Genomic DNA, 22870 nt, shown 5'->3' on the forward strand with positions numbered 1-22870 from the left:
AGAAGTCATTGGATCATTTTGTGACCTAGTTCTCGCCACAAACCGGTAGACAAAGGGTATAGATTGTTGAAAATTAACTGTGAATTGAGCCCCCCCCCCCCCCCTGAAATCTAAGATGGCGAGTGTCGTCCCTTTACTTTTTTAAATGTACATATGATACACATTTTTTAAAACGACGATAAAGGCCTTTATTGATTACATTATTTAAGGAAGCCTGCAAAGTAATCTCACAAATTGAAGCATTATAGTTCTTCAGAAGAAGATTTTTAAAGATATACGTTAAACATTGAATCCCGCCTCAGACCCCAATTTGTTCACTGTATAAACAAGCTTCTGAGTAAATATTGGCATTTCTGGTGCAGTGGTTCTTGAGAAGAAGATTTAAACGATTTTTACAATTTAGAATCTTTACTGTAAAAACAGGCTTTGGTGTAAATATTGGCGTTTCTGGTGCAGTGGTTTTTGAGAGGACAATTTTTAATATTTTCCTATGTATTTCTATGCCAAACTTTGAACCCCGCCTCGGGCCTCAGCTTTGGTCTGAGGGTCACAATTTAAAGTAGGCCTATTTTGAATCTTCACTATATTAACAACTTTTGAGTAAATATTGGTATTTCTGGTGCAGTGGTTCAGAGGAAAATATTTAAACATTTTCCTATGTATTTCTAAATCAAAATTTGAACCCCGCCTGGGGTTTGGTCCGAGGGTCACAATTTTTATATTTTAGAATCTTCACTATATAAACAGGCTTTGGTGTAAATATTGGCTTTTCTGGTGCAGTTTTGGTCCGAATGTCATGATTTTTACATTTTAGAATCTTTTCTATGGAAACTATTTTTGGTGTAAATTTTGGCATTTCTGTTGTTGTGGTTCTCGAGAAGATTTTTAAACAATATCTTTTCTACGTGTTTCTATGTTAAACTTTGAACCGCGACTGAAACCCCAGTTTATATTAGGTCTGAGGGTCATGATTTTTATAATTTAGAATCTTCACTATATAAGCAAGCTTTTGTGTGAATTTTGGCATTTCTCGTGCAGTTGTTCTTGAGAAGAAGATTTTTAAGGACACACACCCTATACTCACTGTTTCTTAATTATCCCTCTTTGGAAGAGGGCTGCGCGCTTTTTTTCACAATTTAAAATCTCCTTTCCATAAGAATACTTTTTATTAAGTTTGGTTAAATTTGGCCCGGTGGTTTTAGAGACAAAGTTCAAAATGTAAAAAGTTTACAGACAGACGGACGGACGCCAGACAACAGGTGATCAGTAAAGCTCCCTCGAACCTTTTGTTCAGGTGAGCTAAAAAAAACTACAGTATAAAAACAGTGTTTATAATACTGCTCAAGGATAAACCAAGCTGTCAGAATAAAATGGTTTAACGGACTCTGGGTACTTGGAAGGAAATCATTATTTTTAATTTATTGTTGAGTATTTAAAACATATCATTATGAATTCAAAAGGACATTGTTACACTTAACTTGAGATGGTTCACCTCAATAACTAATGTTCTAGTTCTTGTACCTAAAGTTACAGTATTGTCTGAATACGTTGAACTGTTAACAAAGGTGAACTCTGTCTGATTAATCTATGTCCTCATTTTGTACCATGTATTACAGTACTGCCTGACTATGAAAAAAGACAAACAATATAGACATGTCTCTTTAAGTTTATTGTTTATCTACAGCTCGCTACATTTCCCATAACATCATATTTATATAAGTATTATGTTTTTCATGGTAAGCGTAAACACAATAAAAATAAACATAATACTATATATACGTTATAAATGTATTTCATCACGTTCATTGTATGGGTAAACACCAAACAAATAATCACGCTTAAACTTACATACAATATTTCTCCAAATAAATGACATTAACATGAGTTGTCCTATCTATCTGGTCAACAGAGATACAGAGTGTGAGAAATGTGCTTAAACATCATTAACAAACACATAGGATTAACAACATGCTAAATATAAATTTAGGTCACCATGACCTACTTTCACATTGATATATACATGAGTAAATGACTCCTGGTATGATTAATGGTACATCATTTCTAAAACACAAGTTTGGTTTTTTTTCCCAATAGATATGTTCTAAAATAGTTTCACCATAAACTACCATAATTCTAATTGGGTCATCATGATGCACCAATTGTTACACATGTACAGCTCAAACTTAATGAATTAAACTAACATCAACTATTAATATATTGAAATTAAAACTAAATAACATTGTATAAAAACCATCTAAAACTTATCAAATTCTTACAAGAGCTTATCAGATCACTTCTTTCCAAATGATCACGATATAATGTAAAAATACATTAACTGATATTCAATCCTACCAATAAAACTGTCAGGGATAAACACCATCAAATTCATTTCTCATTCTCAAGGGGAATAACTGTTTTTTCATCCTGACTGAAAAATACAAATTTTGAGTTATTCCCCTTTGAAAATAATGTTTACTTCAACATACAAGATTATTTGTGTAAAAATCAAAACTAAAAAAACAAAACAATATGTGACACATTGGCTACAATTGTAATGGACATCTCCTTCTTAGTACCAAATGATACCAGAAATTTCAGGAGCTTAGATATGTAAAACATATTATATACTGACAAAATTTACACTAAGATAAAATTGATAAAAAAAAACGTATAACAAATTACAGTAGAGTTCACGTACACAAAAAAAAACCCGATTCCATTGATGATGCCTTATTCATAAAGAGTTTAGGTACGTATACACAAAACACAGAGTCTATTGTTACGTGTTATATATGTAGAGTTCACACACACAGATACAGAGTCTATTGATGACATGTTATACATGCAGATTTCACCTATACAGATACAGAGTCTATTGTTGACGCATTATTTTTGTGCAGATTTCACGTACACAGAGACCATTGATGACGCGTTGTTTTTGTGCAGAGTTCACCTACACAGCAACAGTGTCCATTGATGACGCGTTATTTTTGTTCACCTACACAGATACAGAGTCCATTCATGAAACGTTGTTTATGTACAGTTCACGCACAGAACACAAAGTCCGTTGATGATCGGTAATTATTTGGCTTCTGTAACTCCATTGGAATTATGGATAATCCTGGAAGGTTTTCTTCTGTCTCCCCCTGAAGGCGTTTGAAAAGCAGCTTGTCTGCAAGAAACAAAAATAATTTATTATTGTATTAAATGATTAATACCAAATACTTGGACAAGAAGGAAAGAAAAAGTAAGCAAGCTCAAATACTCCATGTTCTCCCATTACTTGACAACGCTACACATCATGTATGGCAGAGTATGCATTAAGGTGGCATTCTACACCACTTTCTGACGCAGTGCGCAAAAAAGTAAATCTGGAAGCATGTAATTCTGGTACTGGCTGATTGCAACTGATGCAAATTGTATGGGGACCGCTTTTTGAAAAAATTGTTAAATTAATATAATAAATCAAAATTTTGATAAAATTCATTCTTTACATGTAAGGTGGTATGGGACACCTTTATGTTGTGTCATATTATTTATCGAAATAAACAATAACTCAAGTATAATTTTATAAATACCGGTAGTTTCTTTCCCATCATTGTTACCTTACAGCGTAGTGCAGTGGGTTAGAGCGCTCACTACTGACCTGTAAGTCACGAGTTCGAGTCGGGTTTGAAAAATTTATTACTTTTCCAAAATTTTCTAAAACATATTTTTTGGTAAAATATTGTGAAAGAAAATTCTAAACCATTGTCCAATGAAAGTATTTCAATAGTAATGTACTTTAATCCACATTATTATTGACAGATGTTCCATACCACCTCAATTAAAGGGATGGGAGGGTGGCTTTGAATTTCTCTCAGGTTGGGATACATAAATCCTTATTATCTCCCCTTGAAAAGGGGCACGTTTCCTAATTTTCACAACTTTGAATCTTCTTTGCCTAAGGGTGCTTTGTGCCAAGTTTGGTTGAAATTGACCCAGTAGTTCTGGGGGAGATGTTGAAAATGTGAAAAGTTGACAGACAGAGGACAGACAAACAAACAGACAGACGACAGACAAAATGTGATCAGAAAGGCTCACTTGAGCTTTCAGCTCAGTTAGCTAAAAATGATAAAGGGCATTACTAGCAAAACATCATCAGATCAAAACTTTCTGCAATTATGCATATATTTAATCATTTGTCATAAACAGCAACATACTAAACTCTAATGGTTCAAAATTTGAAGACAAAACATTGTAATTAAAATTTCCTAGAAATGTGCAAATCAACACATTGTGTTCTAACTACCTACAAAAAAAATCATTGCTAAATTCAACATTTGGACAAAATTCTAAGTTCAATGGGGCTAAAATTCCTAGAAAGATAAATGAATTGGAACTTCCTAGTAATTAGCACATCCACACATTGTGTCCTAAATACCTTAAAAGTTTCATATTAAACATGATAAATGGTATAATAATGGCACAATTAGCAAAACAAAGATACATTTTCGAATTGATAATGATCTGACATTTACAATTTATAATTGTTCAGTTTAATATTATAGACTTCATGTGGATATTTGTTTTATAATATTCCACATTCAGAAAATAAAACTTGTATAACATGGTGTTTCTCACTCAGCAACAGACAGCCATGTTTGGATGATCACAAAGTGTGAAATAAACAGGAGTCAGTATTACAGTCCATGTGAATTGTACACAGCTCAATTTCAGCTGCAGATGTTGAACAAAGTGACAAACAACATGTGTGGTTTTGAGAGCAGACTAGATTTGTACAGAAACATTTACAACCTGTCAATATCCCAGCTATCTCCATTATACGGCTGGTGTTGAGCTGGACATGACGTCTTCATCAGGACGGGGTCTGTGTTCATCTACAACAAGACATTAATTAGCTGTTAATTAATTAATTACATAAACATTATGTAATGATAGAGCTACATCTACAAATTAAAACTTTAACCTGATTACCATGACACTTGCTTTAATATTTATCTAAATAATTGCATTGAGTCATTTATTATGTCACAAAACAACTGATTACAAATACATGCGTCACTCTATATATTTCATATTTAAATACAGCAACCTGCTAATTCTATTCACTAAATACAATGACATGTAACTGTACATTTAATTAATAAAATAATGTATCTAATTTCTGTATATTTTAGATAAACACTGAATCCCAATGACTGGTAGATACAGCTAACCCTGTAACAATGAGTTGTTTATATTGACAAACAATCACACAGATAAACATGTCTTACATGTATCTTATTGACTGATAATTAACACGGACTGTGTGTCTTAGTTATCTATATCTAATTAATGTGAATGATAATGACTCAGACTTACCTGTCAGAGCGTCCTGTCTGGTGATATACCTGTAGACACACACCTTGTTGTTGTACCCTGATCCGACCCAGAGACGGTGAGTGTTGACATCATAACTCAGGCTGTATGGTGAAACCATCTCTTGTGATATTGTCAGTAGATGTGACAGGAACTGACCGTCCTTATTTATCATCTGTACTGTTTTGGTACTGAGATCACACACCAGGATGTGTGACAGCGCGTCAGTACAGATTCCTAATGGCCGTAGTCCTGATCCTGATGGATGTCCTTTGTAGGAGAAACGATGTCTTCCTCCACGCTCTGTCACCACTACAGCATCAGACATACAGTCAGACACCACGACATCCCCATTGTTGTTCTCTGTTATATAGATAGGATCACCATACAGTCCCCGTCCTGTGTTGTGGTACTGTATGGTTTGTGTGAGTTGTCCACTCTGGTTGTACCGGGTTACCTTGCCTGTCTTTGTATCAATGTTATACATCCCGACCAGTAGATCCCCAGTGGACGGGGACCAGTACACACACTGTGGCCACCATGTAGAGTCTGTTCTCTCTGTAAATGTGGTGGTTGTTTTCATATCCTTTGACAGTTTGTTGATGTTATATTTCCTATCTATATAAATCAGTTCACTCTCACTGTTCACTGTGTGTGATCCTATATATAATTCACTACATGAATCCTCCACACGATGTAGAGGGACACCTGTTGTGTCTGTCAACATGAGATTGTTTTCATCACTGACCCAGACCCGGTCTGATGTCACACAGGAAATGTGTTCACAACCATCAACACCTGTCACTGTGAGAGATTGATGGAGCTCAGCACCAGACGTCAGTTTCAGCAGACACTGGTTTCCTACGCGTCGGTTTCCTCTCTCTGTGATTTGGATTGCACTCAGTGACTCCATCACATCCTCCTTGTTGAGTGACTCAGTCATGGAGAGCTGGCTGGTGTGGAGTGTAAGATGTATCTGGGGGAGGGCTGTCTTTGTGAAGGAGAGGAATTGTAGCGCACTGAATGTGAATGCTGGCTGTACATATCTGTGTTCATATCTCCTTAGTCTGACAATATGTCTGATCATTTCTATCTTCTGTTTTTTACATCTGTGTTTGAAATCAAAATAACAAAACACATTGTTCAATAGATCATATACCACTTTGTCAATGAGACCCTTCAGGTTCTCGGCCTTTGTTAACATCTCTGATTGAAGGGGGGAGAATTCTGTGTGACAGGTTTTGACATCAGCTTTGATTCCTGTCAGGAGAACAGGTCTGTAAAAGAGAGCCTCACTTCTGATGGTGTGAATGGTTCCTCTGTGTTGTTGTCGCTTTGTTTTATAGGCTGTTATAACATCTATCTGAGTGTGTTTTCTATGTGTTTGGCAATTATTACAGGCAGGAACTTGACAAGGTTCACAGTACTTTGTATAAACATGGCTAGGATGTCTCACACAGATCTGTTGTGTTGGGATGTAGTTGATTTTATCGCGGTGTGACACAACATCATGGTCTATTGTTTGGAGATCTTTTACATGGTTCTCTTTACACTGGGGACACAGATCACATGGACACGATACACAATAGTACGCTGTGTCCCCCGGACACTTAGAACACAGATGTACTCGGTATGGGGAGCTTGCTGTGATGTATTGGGAACTTGCCGTGTCCATGATGTGGGCGGTCTGGGTCATAACCTGTTGAATGAAAATAAAGAGTTTTAGGATTATTATTGTTTTATAGATTCAATGTCAAATTTTAAAAGAAATATATTTGGGTTTTTTAAGGAATAATATATTTTCTCTACCAAGATAATTGACGGTCCATCATTCTGGTTCTGATTATAGAGACACTCAACCAGTAGAAAAATACAACATCAGATTGCCGAGTGAGAAAGAGGTGCTCTCTCTCTCTCTCTCCTCTCTCTCTCTCTATCCCTACATTTCTTTCTCTGTTTCTCTCTCTTGGATGTGTACATAATTGAGAAAGTGTACTATATGATTATCTAGCAAAGGAAGTCAGAGAGAGAAAAATAAATAAGATGTAGAGTACACGTCTCAATTTAGTTGAATTCAATTACCGGGTATTTACTGTCTCAATTTACCTAACATGTATTCCTGCTCTTTCTATTTCTTTCTCTTAATCTCTGTTTCTCATAATTTTAATACTAAACATGCTCTCTCTCTCTCTCTCTTATTCCTCCTCTCTCTCTCTCTTTAGATCTTATTCCTCCTCTCTCTCTGATTTTTTTCCTAACACATGCTTTTTCTCTGTCTCCTCAGATTTCTCTTCTAAACATGTATTTTTGCTCTCTCTTTCTATCTATTTCTGTCTTTCAGACACACTCCATTAAACATGTACATGTACTAAATATATCTTACTCTCAAAGATGTAATCTCTCTCTCTTCTTATTCTTATAAACATGTGCATCTTACTATTGTAATTTCTCTCTCTCTTTTTCTCTGAGTTACTCCCTGTTAAACATATGCATCTTTCTATTTCTCTTAGACATGTAATCTCTCTCTCTCACACATTATTACTCCTTCATTTACTATCTCAAAATTTTGAAGCTAAGCAAGTACTTCTTATCTCTCATTCTTTCTCTAAGCCTCTGTCCCTCATTTTTTCATAAATAAACATGTACCGGTAAACACTTTTTATCTTTTATGTAAACATGTGCATCATACTTATTCTCTCAGACATGTAGTCTCTCTCTCTCTCTCTCTCTCTCTCTCTCTCTCTCTCAGATACTTACTCTTATACATGTAAACATGTGCATCTTACTTATTCTCTCAGACATGTAGTCTCTCTTCTCTCTCTCTCTTCTTCTCTCTCTCTCTCTCTTGTGACTTCCTCGTGTACATGTAAACATGTGCATCTTACTTATTCTCTCAGACATGTAGTCTCTCTCTCTCTCTCTCTCCCTCTCTCTCTCTCAGATACTTACTCTTATACATGTAAACATGTGCATCTTACTTATTCTCTCAGACATGTAGTCTCTCTTTTCTCTCTCTCTCTCTCTCAGATACTTACTCTTATACATGTAAACATGTGCATCTTACTTATTCTCTCAGACATGTAGTCTTTCTCTCTCTCTCTCTCTCTTGACTTCCTCGTGTACATGTAAACATGTGCATCTTACTTATTCTCTCAGACATGTAGTCTCTCTCTCTCTCTCTCTCCCTCTCTCTCTCTCTCTCTCTCAGATACTTACTCTTATACATGTAAACATGTGCATCTTACTTATTCTCTCAGACATGTAATCTCTCTCTGTCTCTCTCTCTCTCGTGACTTACTCTTATACATGTAAACATGTGCATCTTACTTATTCTCTCAGACATGTTATCTTTCTCTCTCTCTCTTGTGACTTCCTCGTGTACATGTAAACATGTACATCTTATTCTCTCAGACATGTAGTCTCTCTCTCTCTCTCTCTCTCTCTTGTGACTTCCTCGTGTACATGTAAACATGTACATCTTATTCTCTCAGACATGTAGTCTCTCTCTCTCTCTCTCTTGTGACATCCTCGTGTACATGTAAACATGTGCATCTTATTCTCTCAGACATGTAGTCTCTCTCTCTCTCTCTCTCTCTTGTGACTTCCTCGTGTACATGTAAACATGTACATCTTATTCTCTCAGACATGTAGTCTCTCTCTCTCTCTCTCTTGTTACTAACTCTTATACATGTAAACATGTACATCTTATCTTATACATGTAAACATGTACATCTTATTCTCTCAGACATGTAGTCTCTCTCTCTCTCTCTCTTGTGACTAACTCTTATACATGTAAACATGTACATCTTATTCTCTCAGACATGTATTCTCTCTCTCTCTCTCTCAGATACTTACTCTTATACATGTAATTATGTACATCTTACTTATTCTCTCAGACATGTAGTCTCTCTCTCTCTCTCTCTCTCTCAGATACTTACTCTTATACATGTAATTATGTACATCTTACTTATTCTCTCAGACATGTAGTCTCTGTTTCTTACTCACTGACTTACTCTTGTAAACATGTGCATCTATTTTTCTCATCATTCAGATGAACTCAACTAAAGTTTGTCTCTTACTCCCTTACTCTTGTTGTTCCATATCTATCATTTAATATTTATTGCTCTGTATAACATGTCTGTTTGCTTGCTCACTCTCTCTCTCTCTCTCTCTGAAACTTACACTTATACATTTAAACATGTGCATCTTACTTATTCTCTCAGACATGTAATATCTCTCTCACTCTCTCTTTTCTCTGACTTACTTACTCTGTTAAACATATGTATCTTTTCTTAGACATGTAATCTCTCTCTCTCTTTTTCTCTCTCATTATTACTTTCTTTAATTGCTATTAAAATACAATTCACACCTAGTCCTCAAATTTATGCAAAATGGGAACCCACCAGTGTAACCATGTTAATTACTGGTTTACGTCCCATGCTTTGCTATTCCCTTAACCCTGGTTGATTTTTGACTGCCCCCCTAGATAAATTAGTCCTGATATTACCACAAAGGTATGTTTCTCCTCGTCTAACACATCAATAATCAAATGGGAATGTGGGCAATAGTTATATTGTCAGTTCCTGGGTAAGAAGTTGATGTTGACCTCGGCCTATGCTCTCGAGTATCAGTTCTTACCCCAGGACTAACACAATGAATACTGCCCTCATACCCATTTAAGAGATGTATACTAAAATGTCTATGAATGACACACGACGACAAACGTGAGATAGCAATGGGTCTCCTGAGTGACTCAGGTGACCTAAAAATACATAGTATAGTTACATGAACATGGTGTTATTACATGTATACTATACCATATATATTCTCCCGTTGATCTTTCAGTCAACAGCACAGCCAGAAACAACCTGGGAACCTGTAAAGAGACCATCAACTGTTACATTCTAGTACTTGATGATATCCCGCGCAATTGCGGGATTTAATATTACATACATTTATATGATACAATGCTTCACAAGATATCTGTGAGCCAATGCTCACTAGTGATACCCCCGCTCTGATGTAAATATGCAAAATAAGCAAAGTCGACATTTAACAGAAAGCTGGCATCTGATTGGTACAGAAATATTTCCCATAATATGGCATGCCTAAACAAATAGTGTGTTAAAATTTCAAGCATCTGCAATTAATAGCTGCTGAGAAATCTTTGAGGAAAATTTGTTTGAAAATTTTGGCTAAAAATAAACAAAGTCGTCATTTAACAATAAGTTGACGTCTGATTGGTACAAAAATATATCCCATAATATGGCATGCCTAAACAAACACTGTGTAAAAATTTCAAGCATCTGCGATAAATAGTTGCTGAGAAATCTTTGACGAAAATTGTTTGAAAATTTTGGTTAAAAAATAAGCAAAGTCATCATTTAACAGGAAGTTGACGTTCGATTGGTACAAAAATATATCCCTTGATATGGCATGCCTTAACAAACACTGTGTAAAAATTTCAAGCATCTGTGATAAATTGTTGCCGAGATAAATGTGACAGAAATTTTTGTTACGGACGGACACACAGACAGACAGACAGACAGACGGACAGACACACAAGGGTAAAACAGTATACCCCCTCTCCTTTGAAGCAGGGGTATAATTATATGTTGATCCATATTTTTTGGTTTATTTATGTAAACGGTGTGTTCCCGTTTTGCACACATTTGATAATTGGGTATAGAACAATAGGTGTGATTTATGTTGTGATAGCAATTATTTATAGTCTGCTTCCAATCAAAGCATTTACCTGGATTTTTACCTGTGTTTTATCAGTGCCTTACAATGAATTAGCAAAAAGAATATAGATATTTTGTTGTGTTTTATGTCTGATTTCTAATAACTCACCATGCATTTATTTCATTTGATAAAATAAAGATATTTTTAGTCTTTAATTTCTGCTCCCTGATAAGAAAAATAATGATTAGATGATTTTACTTTTACATTTTTGTCCATTTATCTTAAATATAAAATTAAATGAATATTGAGGGAAAATTCTGGTTCCAAGCCAACTGGAAGCTGATTCAATGGATAATTATATGTATGATGTATAATCAAATGATGAAGGGGAAAACTACACGTACAGTCATGGGGTACTCCGTGTCTCTTTTTACAACTTGACAGTAGTTCTTATGACACCACCGCTTTAGTATATATTGCGGGTCACTTTCTGGTTTTTCAAATCAGTAGCTAAATACATGTAGCACAAAAAATTCCGACTAAAATAATAATTTTAATATGGATTCGATAAACTTCAAACTGAAGAAGGTTGACCATGCATGAATTACATGTAGGTCTACATTTGATAGATTTTGTGAAAATATCTTTACAGTTTTTGAAGCATGAAAAATTGTCGATTTATCATCATAGAATTTGTATATTTTCTTCAGTTATTCAAGCCATAGCATAACTGAAAAATATTTAGCAGCGTTTTCACCAAACACATTTCCTCCATTTATGTCAGCAAAAGCAATAATTGAACATTAAAATATATTTTCTCTTCAACCTTGTTACATGTACATGTACTTCATATAGACAGCAAGATAAAGAAAAGCACTACATATACAATAGTTTGAAATAAATTAATGAAATTGTTCATGACCAAATTGAAGTCGGAAATTAAATTCAAGAAGATGGATGTCAATTATATGAAAATGTGTTTTTATGCAAGTTATATTGTAACATGTAATAAAAGTAAATATCAATTGCGAGTAGATATGTTTTATTTATTTTATTATCAATTGCCCTTACTGGAACTGTGATACAGACTATAGCAATTAAGCAATTAACTCTCCTGGTAAAATTCCCGTTTCGCACACATTTTTTCGATACCTAATTTTCAAATGTGTGCAAAACGGGAACAAACCATGTAAACAGTGTCTGATTTTTTTCTTAGTTGCTTTATTAACCTTTTCTCAAACTCGTAAAAATCTACATTTACTATATTAATTACTGCTTACTCTCAAACATGTACCTTCAATCTATGTTTATTCTCTCTCTCTCTCTCTCTCTCTCTCTCTCTCTCTCTCTCCACACACACATCACCATAACTTAGTTATAGAAATGAGGGCCGACACAGGATTTGCCTTCTGTCTGATTGGATTGAAACACTGTTTTTCAAATGTGACACATATCTTCAGTATGTTCTTATTTACAATTCACCTATGAAATACAGAATGTAACTTTTTATAATGTGGTTATAAAACATGGATAAAATGCAGTTGTGTCTTTACCCCATGTAAAGAACAGACTATAATTCACACCTAAATCCTCAAATTTGTGCAAAATGGGAACCCACCAATGTATACATGTTAATTACCGGCTTATGTCCCATGCTTTGCTATTCCCTTAACCTTGGTTGATTTTTTACTGTCCCACAGGCAGATAATTGGACAATACCCCAGCCCTGAAATTACCACAAGGATATGTTTCTCCTAATCTAACACATCAATCATCAAATGGGAATGTGGACAATAGTTATATTGTCAGTTCCTGGGTAAGAAATTGATGTTGACCTCGGCCTATGGTCTTGGGCAACAGTTCTTACCCCAGGACTAACACAATGACTACTGCCCTCATACCCATTTAAAAGATGTATACTAAAATGTCTATGAATGACACACGACGACAAACGTGAGATAGCAATGGGTCTCCTGAGTGACTCAGGTGACCTAAAAATACATAGTATAGCTACATGAACATGGTGATATTACATGAATACTATACCACATATATTCTCTTTGACCTCTCAGTCAACAGCACAGCCAGACACAGCCTGGGAACCTGTAAAGAGACCATCAATTGTTACATACTACAGACTGGTATAACCTATCAGTCAACAGTCAGACACAGAGAACCTGTAAGGAGACCATCAACTATTACATTCTAATACTTGATGATGTCCCACACAAGTGTGATATTTAATAATATATACATTAATATGATACAATGCTTAATATTTCAAATTTTATTTATTTATTTATTTTTTTTTGTATATATTGCGTCTGATTCTTTTCTTAATTGTTTTCTTAACCTTTTCTTTAAAATTGAAATAAAAAACCAACTGCATGGCTGGATATTTACAGGAGCAGGGATGAAAAATCTAAACTAAAATGGATGATATATACATATTATATACCTATCAGTTTTCCTTCCTTGATACTGTCAGTTTTACAGAGTTTGGTTTGATTTTCCGGATCACCACACTGTGGTTTTCAGATTCCGTATCACTACTGCTCTCTGAAACTGATAACGCCTGTATTTTAGCCCGTTTTTAAAAGAGTTCGTATAAAATACAGTCAAACTTCGCTATCTCAAACTAGATGGGACTGTTTAAGACTTTGAGATATCCGAGTATTTGAAATATCAAGGTACAATACTTAAAGCGGAAGGAAAGTCAAAAATGCATTTTATTTATATTAATAAAGTGTTTTAAATTATCACACATGGTCATGCTGTTTTGAAAATAAACTACATAATTAAGCTATAATGCACGTTTGAAGTGAGAAATTGTATTTACGGGAGGCTGACATGATGTAGAACTCTTTTGTATTGAAAACCAAGAAAATTAATTATTTTGACGTCCCACAATCTATTCCGGTTTGGTTTACATACATGCATACAACGTATACAATGCTCTGAATAAAACACTGGTTTAGGCCTAACAAAAAAATTAGTTTGTTTCCGCTTTCACTCTTTCATGATGAAAAAAGGTAGGGTCGGTTGGTCGAAAAATTTTTATTTTTTCAACTACCGTATTTCACGGAATTTAGGTCGATACTTTTTTCCCCTGACATGTGGACCTCGCCCTATTCATCGCTTCGCCCAATTTATGTTTTTTTTTTTTTTTGGTTGGAATTTTGCAAAAATTTATGCAACCCTCCAATAAAATCATGAGTGTTTACTATAATACTGCTTGAATTTCTGTGTAAAAATCGTATGGATTTTAATCAATATACTGTAGTAATTTATCATTTAAACAAAATTAAATGTAAATAGATTTATTTCTTCTTACATTTCTTACTTAGATCACTGACTGAATCATTAAATGCTGTCATGCATTTTGATCGTGTGCTTACGATAAACAGGAAATCGATTTCGCGTGGTAAAAGTAAAATGAGAACCGTACAAAGGGTAATTACGGGGGGAAATATCGTCGGGTAGAAATAAAAAAAAACAATTTGTTTTCATAATAGAATACATGAACAAGTTTTTTTCTGTATATTCAACATAAAACTTTCGATGAAATTTTAGCCAGGTGTCTCTGAAATCAGTCTGGGTAGCGCTGACTTTGTTTATACACAGTTGAACTCTCGGCACGTGCTACTCATGCCTGCAGGCTTCAATAAGATCAGAGGTTGACTCGTGTGTATATACACAGTAAAAAGTCACATAGAGACACAGGGTGGCATGTGCTACCGTAGGCATGCCTCCAGGCTAGGTAACTATCCCCCGGTTAACACCAGTTTGTACACATGGCAGGGAAGTAATAAAAAACGATCTTAAATCAAAACCGGCTGTACTGAATTATTTGGTTTGAAAATTTAGACGCAATTTCAGACATTTTCTTACGATGTTTTCAAGAAATACATTTTATTTCCCTTTTGTTTAAAACTGTGAAATAAGATTAAAGGCTACTATATGATAACGTTATTGGTTTAAACCATTTATTCATTAGAACTAGCGGTAATTTTTCGACCAATTCTTCGAAGTCGACCTATTTATACTTTTTTTTATATTATGGCTAAAAACGGCCTCCTTCGCCCAATAAACCGTATCGACCAAAATTCCGTGAAATACGGTATGTTTTTTCCCTTTAATATTGCAGTATCCATACATGCCGGTTAGATACTGGTAAGGTATAAATGGTATAAAATGAGAAATACTTTTAATATCATTCCTGACTATTAAGCAGGTCTTAAGAAAACACAAAAATGATATTATATAGCAGATCCTTCCTCTGCCAATGATGAGAGCATTAATAAAATCTACAACACATGGAAACATACAGCCATTTTGAAACAAAACGTTTAAGTTACACTGATTTGAGAAGAGTAACTGCTTCAAGCATTTTTGTGACCAAAATTTTGATTATTTTTATTTTCCAAATTGGATAAAAACGAAAATAAATGATTTTCCATCAAAAATCCTTAAAAAACAAGTTTTGAGTCAGGGGGTAAAAGCTAGGGTCGGTCGGGAAAGCGGAAACAAACAATTTTTTTTATCAGGCCTTATGCCTTTCTGTTACTCAAGTAATCGACTGAACAAAAATAATGTTTAGGTTCACACTTCAATCTAAAGAATATTATATGTATGCATAAATATATGATTTTTTATTAAAGCACATAGTAGGCCAATTCATTTAATTTTGTATTCCTACAAATTTTCTCTATCAAATTAGAATGATGTCGATTATTTGTTTCAATGTTCAATTGTTCCGCCCCCTCCTTCTCAGTATTATATATTCAAATACATTAATGTATTAAATTAATTAAATTAGTTTATTAAAACATCCTACGATATTCATGATATTCACCATTCTTTTAATGATCACTATTGATGTGTATCATTTGTAGTATAGGAAAACAGTTTAGGAAAAACAAAACATTTTTTAATGAACATTCATCGCCCAGTCCCCTTTCAACCTCCCTATTTTATGTACACATGATTTATTCATATAGATGTAGAACACAATCTGTTCATTGTTTACAAATTAATGTAAAAAGTTTGCTACCAATCTTTCCTGTATTAAAATGTATGAAATTAAAAGACGCTAGTGTATGCTAACGATGCAACTGTGAAACGATAAGCAAGTGCCTTTATCATTGTGATGTCATGAAAAAAGTTCACACATTATTGAAAGGATTCGCTATTCTGCAGGTTCATATAAGGAAACATATTTGCAACAATAATATCAAGTATCACCTTCTATGTATACTCTAAGTAAATTCCCAGTAAATATATTCACTCTTTACATTTAATCATTCGATATCATTGCAAGTGTATAATTTGATACAACTCCCACTGGCTTGGATCCCCCAAAACATGTCCACCACCATACTCTCATTTTTGCTATTTTAGGCTGGTTTTAAAATATTGAAAATGAAAGTAGGTTTTAATTAATTCAACAATAATTACTTATCAGGTAAAATTATAGTTTATGGACATTATGGACAATTGTAAGCAGTTACTCTGGTGCAGGCATTTTTTAGTTAATTGACAAAATGTAGTATAGATATTCTTACATGTAACAAATGTTAAAGAGGCAATAACTATATTTTTTTTTTTTTTCAAATTCTGGTAAGCGATTAAGACATTGATAAATGTTTTCTCATAAAATGTTGGTCTTTCAACAGGAAAACAAAGTGTTACTTACTTGTTTTAGACAAATGCCACCCCCCCCCAAAAAAAAAAGCTATTCTAATATTTAGTTTTTAATGTTTTAATCGGTCAACTGGTCAACTTAGTTTTCATTATTAATTAATTTCATCTTTATATTACTTAACGTATATACTCCAAGTAAACATTTAAAAAAAAAGGGGGGGTGGGGTTCTGTGTCTGAACAAACGACTGGTACATTGAGCTGTTGGATTGAAACAACTTACCCCCTCCTCCCTTACCTAAACTAAGTTATAACAGTTTTTTCTTCAACACTTTACATATACATGAATGACACGATTTTGAAGGTTTGTTTTCGGGTCAGCCATTTTACATAGTTGATTTTTAAAACTATCGCGTTTTATCTCACCTAAATTGTCACTGGCATGATATATGGAAGGAGTAGACTACATTGTAGAATATATGATATGACAAACCTTTTTTTCACGGGGAACAATTATCTAAACGGATAGAAATAAACTTTCCTTTCCTCTTCCCAAATCGGTCTATCGTCCGTTCGACATACGTCACAGCGATGCTTAGACGTTTCGCCACCTAGCAATTTCGACCCCAAATGGTTTCGGTCCCAGATAATGAATTTACCGGTTTTCAAAAATAGAAAAAAGCTGTTCGAATATTTAGTTTTAAATGTATTAATCGGTCAACTTAGTTTTCATTATTACTTTATTTCATCTTTATACTACTTAACGTATACATGTATGTACTCGAAGTAAACATGTTTTAAAGTAAGGGGGTGGGTGGAGGGATGGGTGGGGGGGGGGGGGGGTAAAAATTGATTTGAGACCACGGATGACTTCTAAAGCAATCCTGTATTTCTACATATTTTGCAGAAATGTTTGCCAGAACAATTCAAGTGAATTTACTGGTCAGTTTCACTGTATGTGCTTTGTTTTATTAATTCATGTTAAATTTCATTATGCGTTTGTGAAATAAAATTTTAGAATTATCTTTTGGACGGCAATCCTGCTATCTGTAGCATTCCTGTCCCGTCACGATGAAGTGTGTTTGTTTATATGTTCAGAATGTCTGATTCTGACTGACACCGGAAATCGTGTTTATTTCAGCAGCCAAAACATCGCACTTGTTGAACTGAACACAAGCACATAACAACATGTCAAGGACATTCGGTACGCGCACTTTTGCAGAAAATAAAATTATCAATAAAGCAAAATATATACGGTAAGAATCGAATGGCATATTAATGGCTTTTTTTTATGAATTACAGCTAGTTATTCGCATTATAAACACAATCTATTTAAGAAACAGCATACATTAAACATATAAATTATAACAAAGCTATTAATATACATTAAACATATATAAGCAGCAATCACCAAGATATTATAATTTTCAACTTTTAACCCAAGGTGTGTTATTTTGTTTGTCCCCACCCTCCTCCCGGAGGAAGGGGTGGGGGGTATGAGGTCTATTTTTGGTAGCTTTACTACACTGCTTTAAAAAAGTTTTTTTTTACACTAAAACCACGCCATCGTTTAAAAATCGTCAGCGTAAGACACGTCCTTTACTTCCTATAATTAGGAAACTTTCAAAACAAAGAAATGTTTGCAGGCTTCAGGATCGGAGGCGGATTAGGGGAAGGGGGGTGGATGGGGCCTGCCCTCCCCCACACTTATGTGGTATTTCTTACTTATCAACAATGCATGCGTAAGCAAGAGAGAGAGAGAGAGAGAGAGAGAGAGAGAGAGAGAGAGAGAGAGAGAGAGAGAGAGAGAGAGAGAGAGAGAGAAACATGTACAAGATCAACCCTGACTCTTAATACAAATGTGAAGTATGGGGGTTCGAAACTGGGGAGCATTTTAAATTCAATCTTCTAATAAAACACGTAATTTCCGCTGAGTACTCTTTGGAGTATGCTCCAAAAGCTGGTGGAGGAAATATTTACGTCTCTAGAGGAAGACAGAGCACGGAAATTCATGTAAGAAGTCCTGACATGTAGACAAGCTGTACGTGTATTTAGATCAATTATTTCTCAACAAAATATAACACATTATTTACATGTATATTATGCCCTTTATCATCTGCAAGTATGGAGATGTGTCTGCATCTATAACTGATGAAATTCTTTTTCTATCTCTCTATCCCTCTCTCTCTCTTTTTCTCTCTCTCTCATAATTTTTAGCTTCTATCATGCGTGTTTTAATTAATTAAAGTTCTATCATTATTTTACATAAACAAGCTTAATTTTTATAAAATGTAAAATAAATACCCAGGTTCCAAAGCAGAATATATATTACATCGATCATACTTAATTTCCTTCCATAAATGTTTACTTAAGAATAAAATTTGAGAGAGAGAGAGAGAGAAAGAGAGAGAGAGAGAGAGAGAGAAAGAGAGAGAATTATACAGACTGTTAATTACCTCGTTCTTTTAAAAGTTGTTTATATCTACGCTCTCTACCCTCTTTTCCAAAAACATTTGACATAAACACGATTTGTTGATAAGTTTCCCAATAACACTGGATTTATCGTCTTTGTTGCTCAAAAAAAAAAAATATAACCGTACACGCCTAATTAAGTGTATCAAATACGACAGACCAACAAAATACAAAAACCCCACGTGCTTAACCTATTCACTTAGAACTATTTAATCAAGCCATCGCCTTCCATGTATGCCTGTTTTAGACTTTCCAGATATGTTCAAGCTCGCCCATTCTTTCCACAGATTGTTTATAAAATATGCTTTCGGAATTTCATAAGTTAAATTGACACACACTTATAAATACACGTGTCTACACCACATTAAAATCGCTTAGTAAGTTCACACGCACCGCGTTGTATTTTGTGATGCGATTTTTATAAACCATGATCTTTGAAATAATTAATTAAACATAAGCATTATTCACATTTTTTCCTCAAAATGTAAGATTGCATGTAACTTTCAATAAGACCTCAGCTTTAAGTATGTCCATTTTTGGCACTAATCGATAGTACAGTGCCGATAGATGTAGCATATACTCAGTGAGTAGTAAGATTTTTACATGGTGTCTAAATTTAATTTTCATATTATCGATGTTACACAACGAATGAATACATCTCTCTCTCTCTCTCTCTCTCTCTCTCTCTCTCTCTCTCTCTCTCTCTCTCTCTCTCTCTCTCTCTCTCTCTCTCTCTCTTTCAATGAACAATGAATACAAATATCGGCCAAGTGATTATCTATTCAAAAAAAATTAAATAATAGTCGTTTATAGAGTGCATGCAGTTGCATACGGTAATCTGAAGTTTTAAAAACGTTTGCGATTCTAAAAAAATTTTTTATTGCTGTACATTGTACATTGTAACAAACACACATAAACATTGACTTTGGTATCATCGAAATTTGTTTCTTGTTATGTATAAAAAAGAAAAGATGAAATATCATTTAAGTTTACATCTAATGCCCTTTAACATGCGTTGTATTACTTACTGCTAATTCTTGATTACTTTCTATATATTTCCAAGTAAGATTGCTTTTTGTTAACTTTCAGAATCGGTTCTTATTATTCTTATTGGTCTTGATATTTCGAAATAAAAAGAAATGAACCTTGTACAAAATTATAGTAAATTACACAGCATTTTTGACTCTAAAGAAAACGCGATTTTTAAAATCCAACATTTTCCATAGACATTAGCTGTTCTATGAAAATTAAAAATTAAAAAAAAAACAACAATCGTATAGATAAACCAAAAAAAGATTATTTCAGCTTGTATTATAATCACCTTTGAAAAACACTAGCTAGTATAACCAATTTGATTTAGAGTACTATATTATCATGTCATCTAAAATAGTTGTTGTAAATTATTTACAGGACATGTCATAACTTGGTATTAAAAGGGAGATAACTCAAATTATCAATCTCTTCAGCTATTGGCATTTTCATAACTAACCCTCTCTCTCTCTCTCTCTCTCTCTCTCTCTCTCTCTCTCTCTCTCTCTCTCTCAGTTAAATGTGTTGTCATGATAATCAGTCCCTCTACACCTATCCACCCACCACGCATTATTCACAACCTTTCACCTCGCATGTTTTATCATTAAAACACGGCGATTAACCTCTGCCATTCGTTCAACTGTATTTGAAATCATGTGCGTGATGAGTTTTTGTACATACATGAACTCGAATAGGTTTCGAGTCACGTGATCAGGTAATATAAATAGTAGGACCATGCGGTGGCGTGGCACTCTAAGCTCGCTCGTTGTATGTGTTTTAAATGAGGTAAAATGGCAGATAGAATGGAATGCGGTGAAATAGGACTATCGAACGATGGGGCAGTTTCATTATTTTACTTCTTTACTAAACAAAGCGATAGAAAAACAGAGTTGTTTAATCATAAAAACATAACGGGGCTTACTCAGAAACTTGCAAGAAAACCCACTACGGTGAGCAGTGCTGTGCACGTGGCAGAGACCGGACCAGCCTCTGAATTTAAGCACGAGGGGCGAAGTCCCAAAAGTTGGCTGAATTTGAAGAACTGTTTCAGGAGGGAAATTTAGCGAAGGCCGCGCTCGTTATTGACGAGGAGAAATCTGTTTACAACAAAGAAACAAAGTCCTTAAGGTGGACTACCACACCTGGTAAAAGTCACTCAAATCAAAGGTAAATTATTTAATTACGAAAGATATGATGATAAATAAACTGTGCGTATGTCCAAAAAGCGAAAAAATGTGGGAGGGGGTATTTTGTTTAGCGGATGGGGGATCCAATGGCTTTTTGGGGGGTGGGGGTAGCTTTGCTTTACTTATTTGATAATTAAGGTGGTTTTTTTTTTTTGGGGGGGGGGGAGATACGCAACCACCCCACCTGTAGACCCGCGCATGAAATGTATTGCATAAGGAATTCTTTTAAAAGTAAAATGGAAATTAAGTGTTCAAACAGCTGTACCCTGCTAGATGTAAGTGTACGTGTCCCTGACAATACGTTATTTCTTGCATTGCATCTTATGTAGAATAAAGTGCATATATTTATTGATATTTTTGAAATTATGATCCATGTACTTCAACCACGCCATCATTTAAAGATCTAGGTCAGTTCCTGACTTTGAGCTTTGGAGGACCTTTATCGTGCCAGCGCCTACCAAGACATGTCCTTCACTTCCTCCTTGGAAATAGATATGATAGTTGATTTTTCTAAAATTATGGTTAAGTATGCCACTCCCCCATGCGCTAATCTAGAGGGGGTCAGGGGTACGGACCCCCCTCCAACCCTTGCAAAATTCAAATTTCTTTAAATTAACTAAAGAAATTGCCAGAATTATGTCTCAACCCCCCCCCCCCCCCCGGCTAACTCAAATATCCGCAGGACCCCCCCCCCCCTCCCGGGGATATTTTTTGGATCTGCACATGCCCCGTCCACTTTCAGAAACAATGCTAAGTAATATATCCTAAAGTTCCTTGATGTGTCTGATCATCATTTCTTTGTATATTCTTGTTGTAAATTATTCACGAAAAGGTCTTTATATACACTTCAATCTGTGTTAGAAGGGAGATAACTCAGAGTGTCAATTTTTTCGAAAAGGCAAACACAACACTGAGATAATTATAACAAAAACAAAAACTTACAATTTGCGCAACAATATTGATGCGATACGGTTTAAAGAAATGTTAATACTTGATTTTAAACATGCATTTATTTTTTAATTTACCAACAATTAAGGATTGATTTTAGAAAAAAATCAAGAGATTTTGCAAATTTCATCATTTTCAAAATAGTTCAGAGAGGATATATATACCCATATCTGAGAGGTTATAACCAAAAATAGGCACGTAGCATCGTTTTTGAAAGTGGGGGGGGGGGGGGTAGCCTCATCCAAAAATTCTTGACAAGCAAAAAAAAAAAGAAGGAAAAAATAAAAAGGTTACTTTCCCAAATCCTGAAAATCCTAAACCTTGGGGGGGGGGGGGGGGGGGGGGTGTTGTTGTGTGTGTGTGGGGGGGGGGGGGAGTTGATGTGGGGTGGGGTGTGTGGAGGGGGCTTTGGGTATACTTTTAACGAAGTAGTATACTTTAGGTGTAGTGGTAGTATACCTTTAACTTCAGTTTCACGATTATTTCCTTACTTTCAATTCACATTTTTACATGATCCCATAAAAGTGGGGCGGGGTGGGGGGTGGGG

The 22870-nt window shown here is 34.9% G+C and overlaps 1 protein-coding gene across 1 annotated transcript; it reads right to left on the bottom strand.

Annotated features, from left to right (window-relative positions):
• Positions 1 to 1650: 1650 nt before the first annotated feature.
• LOC117686817 (uncharacterized) lies at positions 1651 to 17202 on the bottom strand. The gene is made up of 6 exons (XM_066081832.1): positions 17181 to 17202; positions 13093 to 13149; positions 10166 to 10237; positions 5365 to 7060; positions 4798 to 4880; positions 1651 to 3172 (listed from the first exon to the last, which is right to left on the bottom strand). Exons 4-5 carry the CDS (start codon positions 7055 to 7057, stop codon positions 4822 to 4824), a joined length of 1752 nt encoding a protein of 583 aa, XP_065937904.1. The 5' UTR covers positions 7058 to 7060; positions 10166 to 10237; positions 13093 to 13149; positions 17181 to 17202; the 3' UTR covers positions 1651 to 3172; positions 4798 to 4821.
• Between the last annotated feature and the right edge of the window lie 5668 nt (positions 17203 to 22870).

This window comes from Magallana gigas, chromosome 1 (assembly GCF_963853765.1).
Source record: "Magallana gigas chromosome 1, xbMagGiga1.1, whole genome shotgun sequence".
Lineage (NCBI taxonomy): Eukaryota > Metazoa > Mollusca > Bivalvia > Ostreida > Ostreidae > Magallana > Magallana gigas.

Bases quoted from the DNA above. Each gene is read 5' to 3' on its own strand.
- LOC117686817 (XM_066081832.1), bottom strand. From the start codon at position 7,057: ATGACCCAGACCGCCCACATCATGGACACGGCAAGTTCCCAATACATC. The intron at 4,881-5,364 runs GTAAGTCTGAGT...GTCTTGTTGTAG, and splicing joins CAGACAGGACGCTCTGACAG to ATGAACACAGACCCCGTCCT.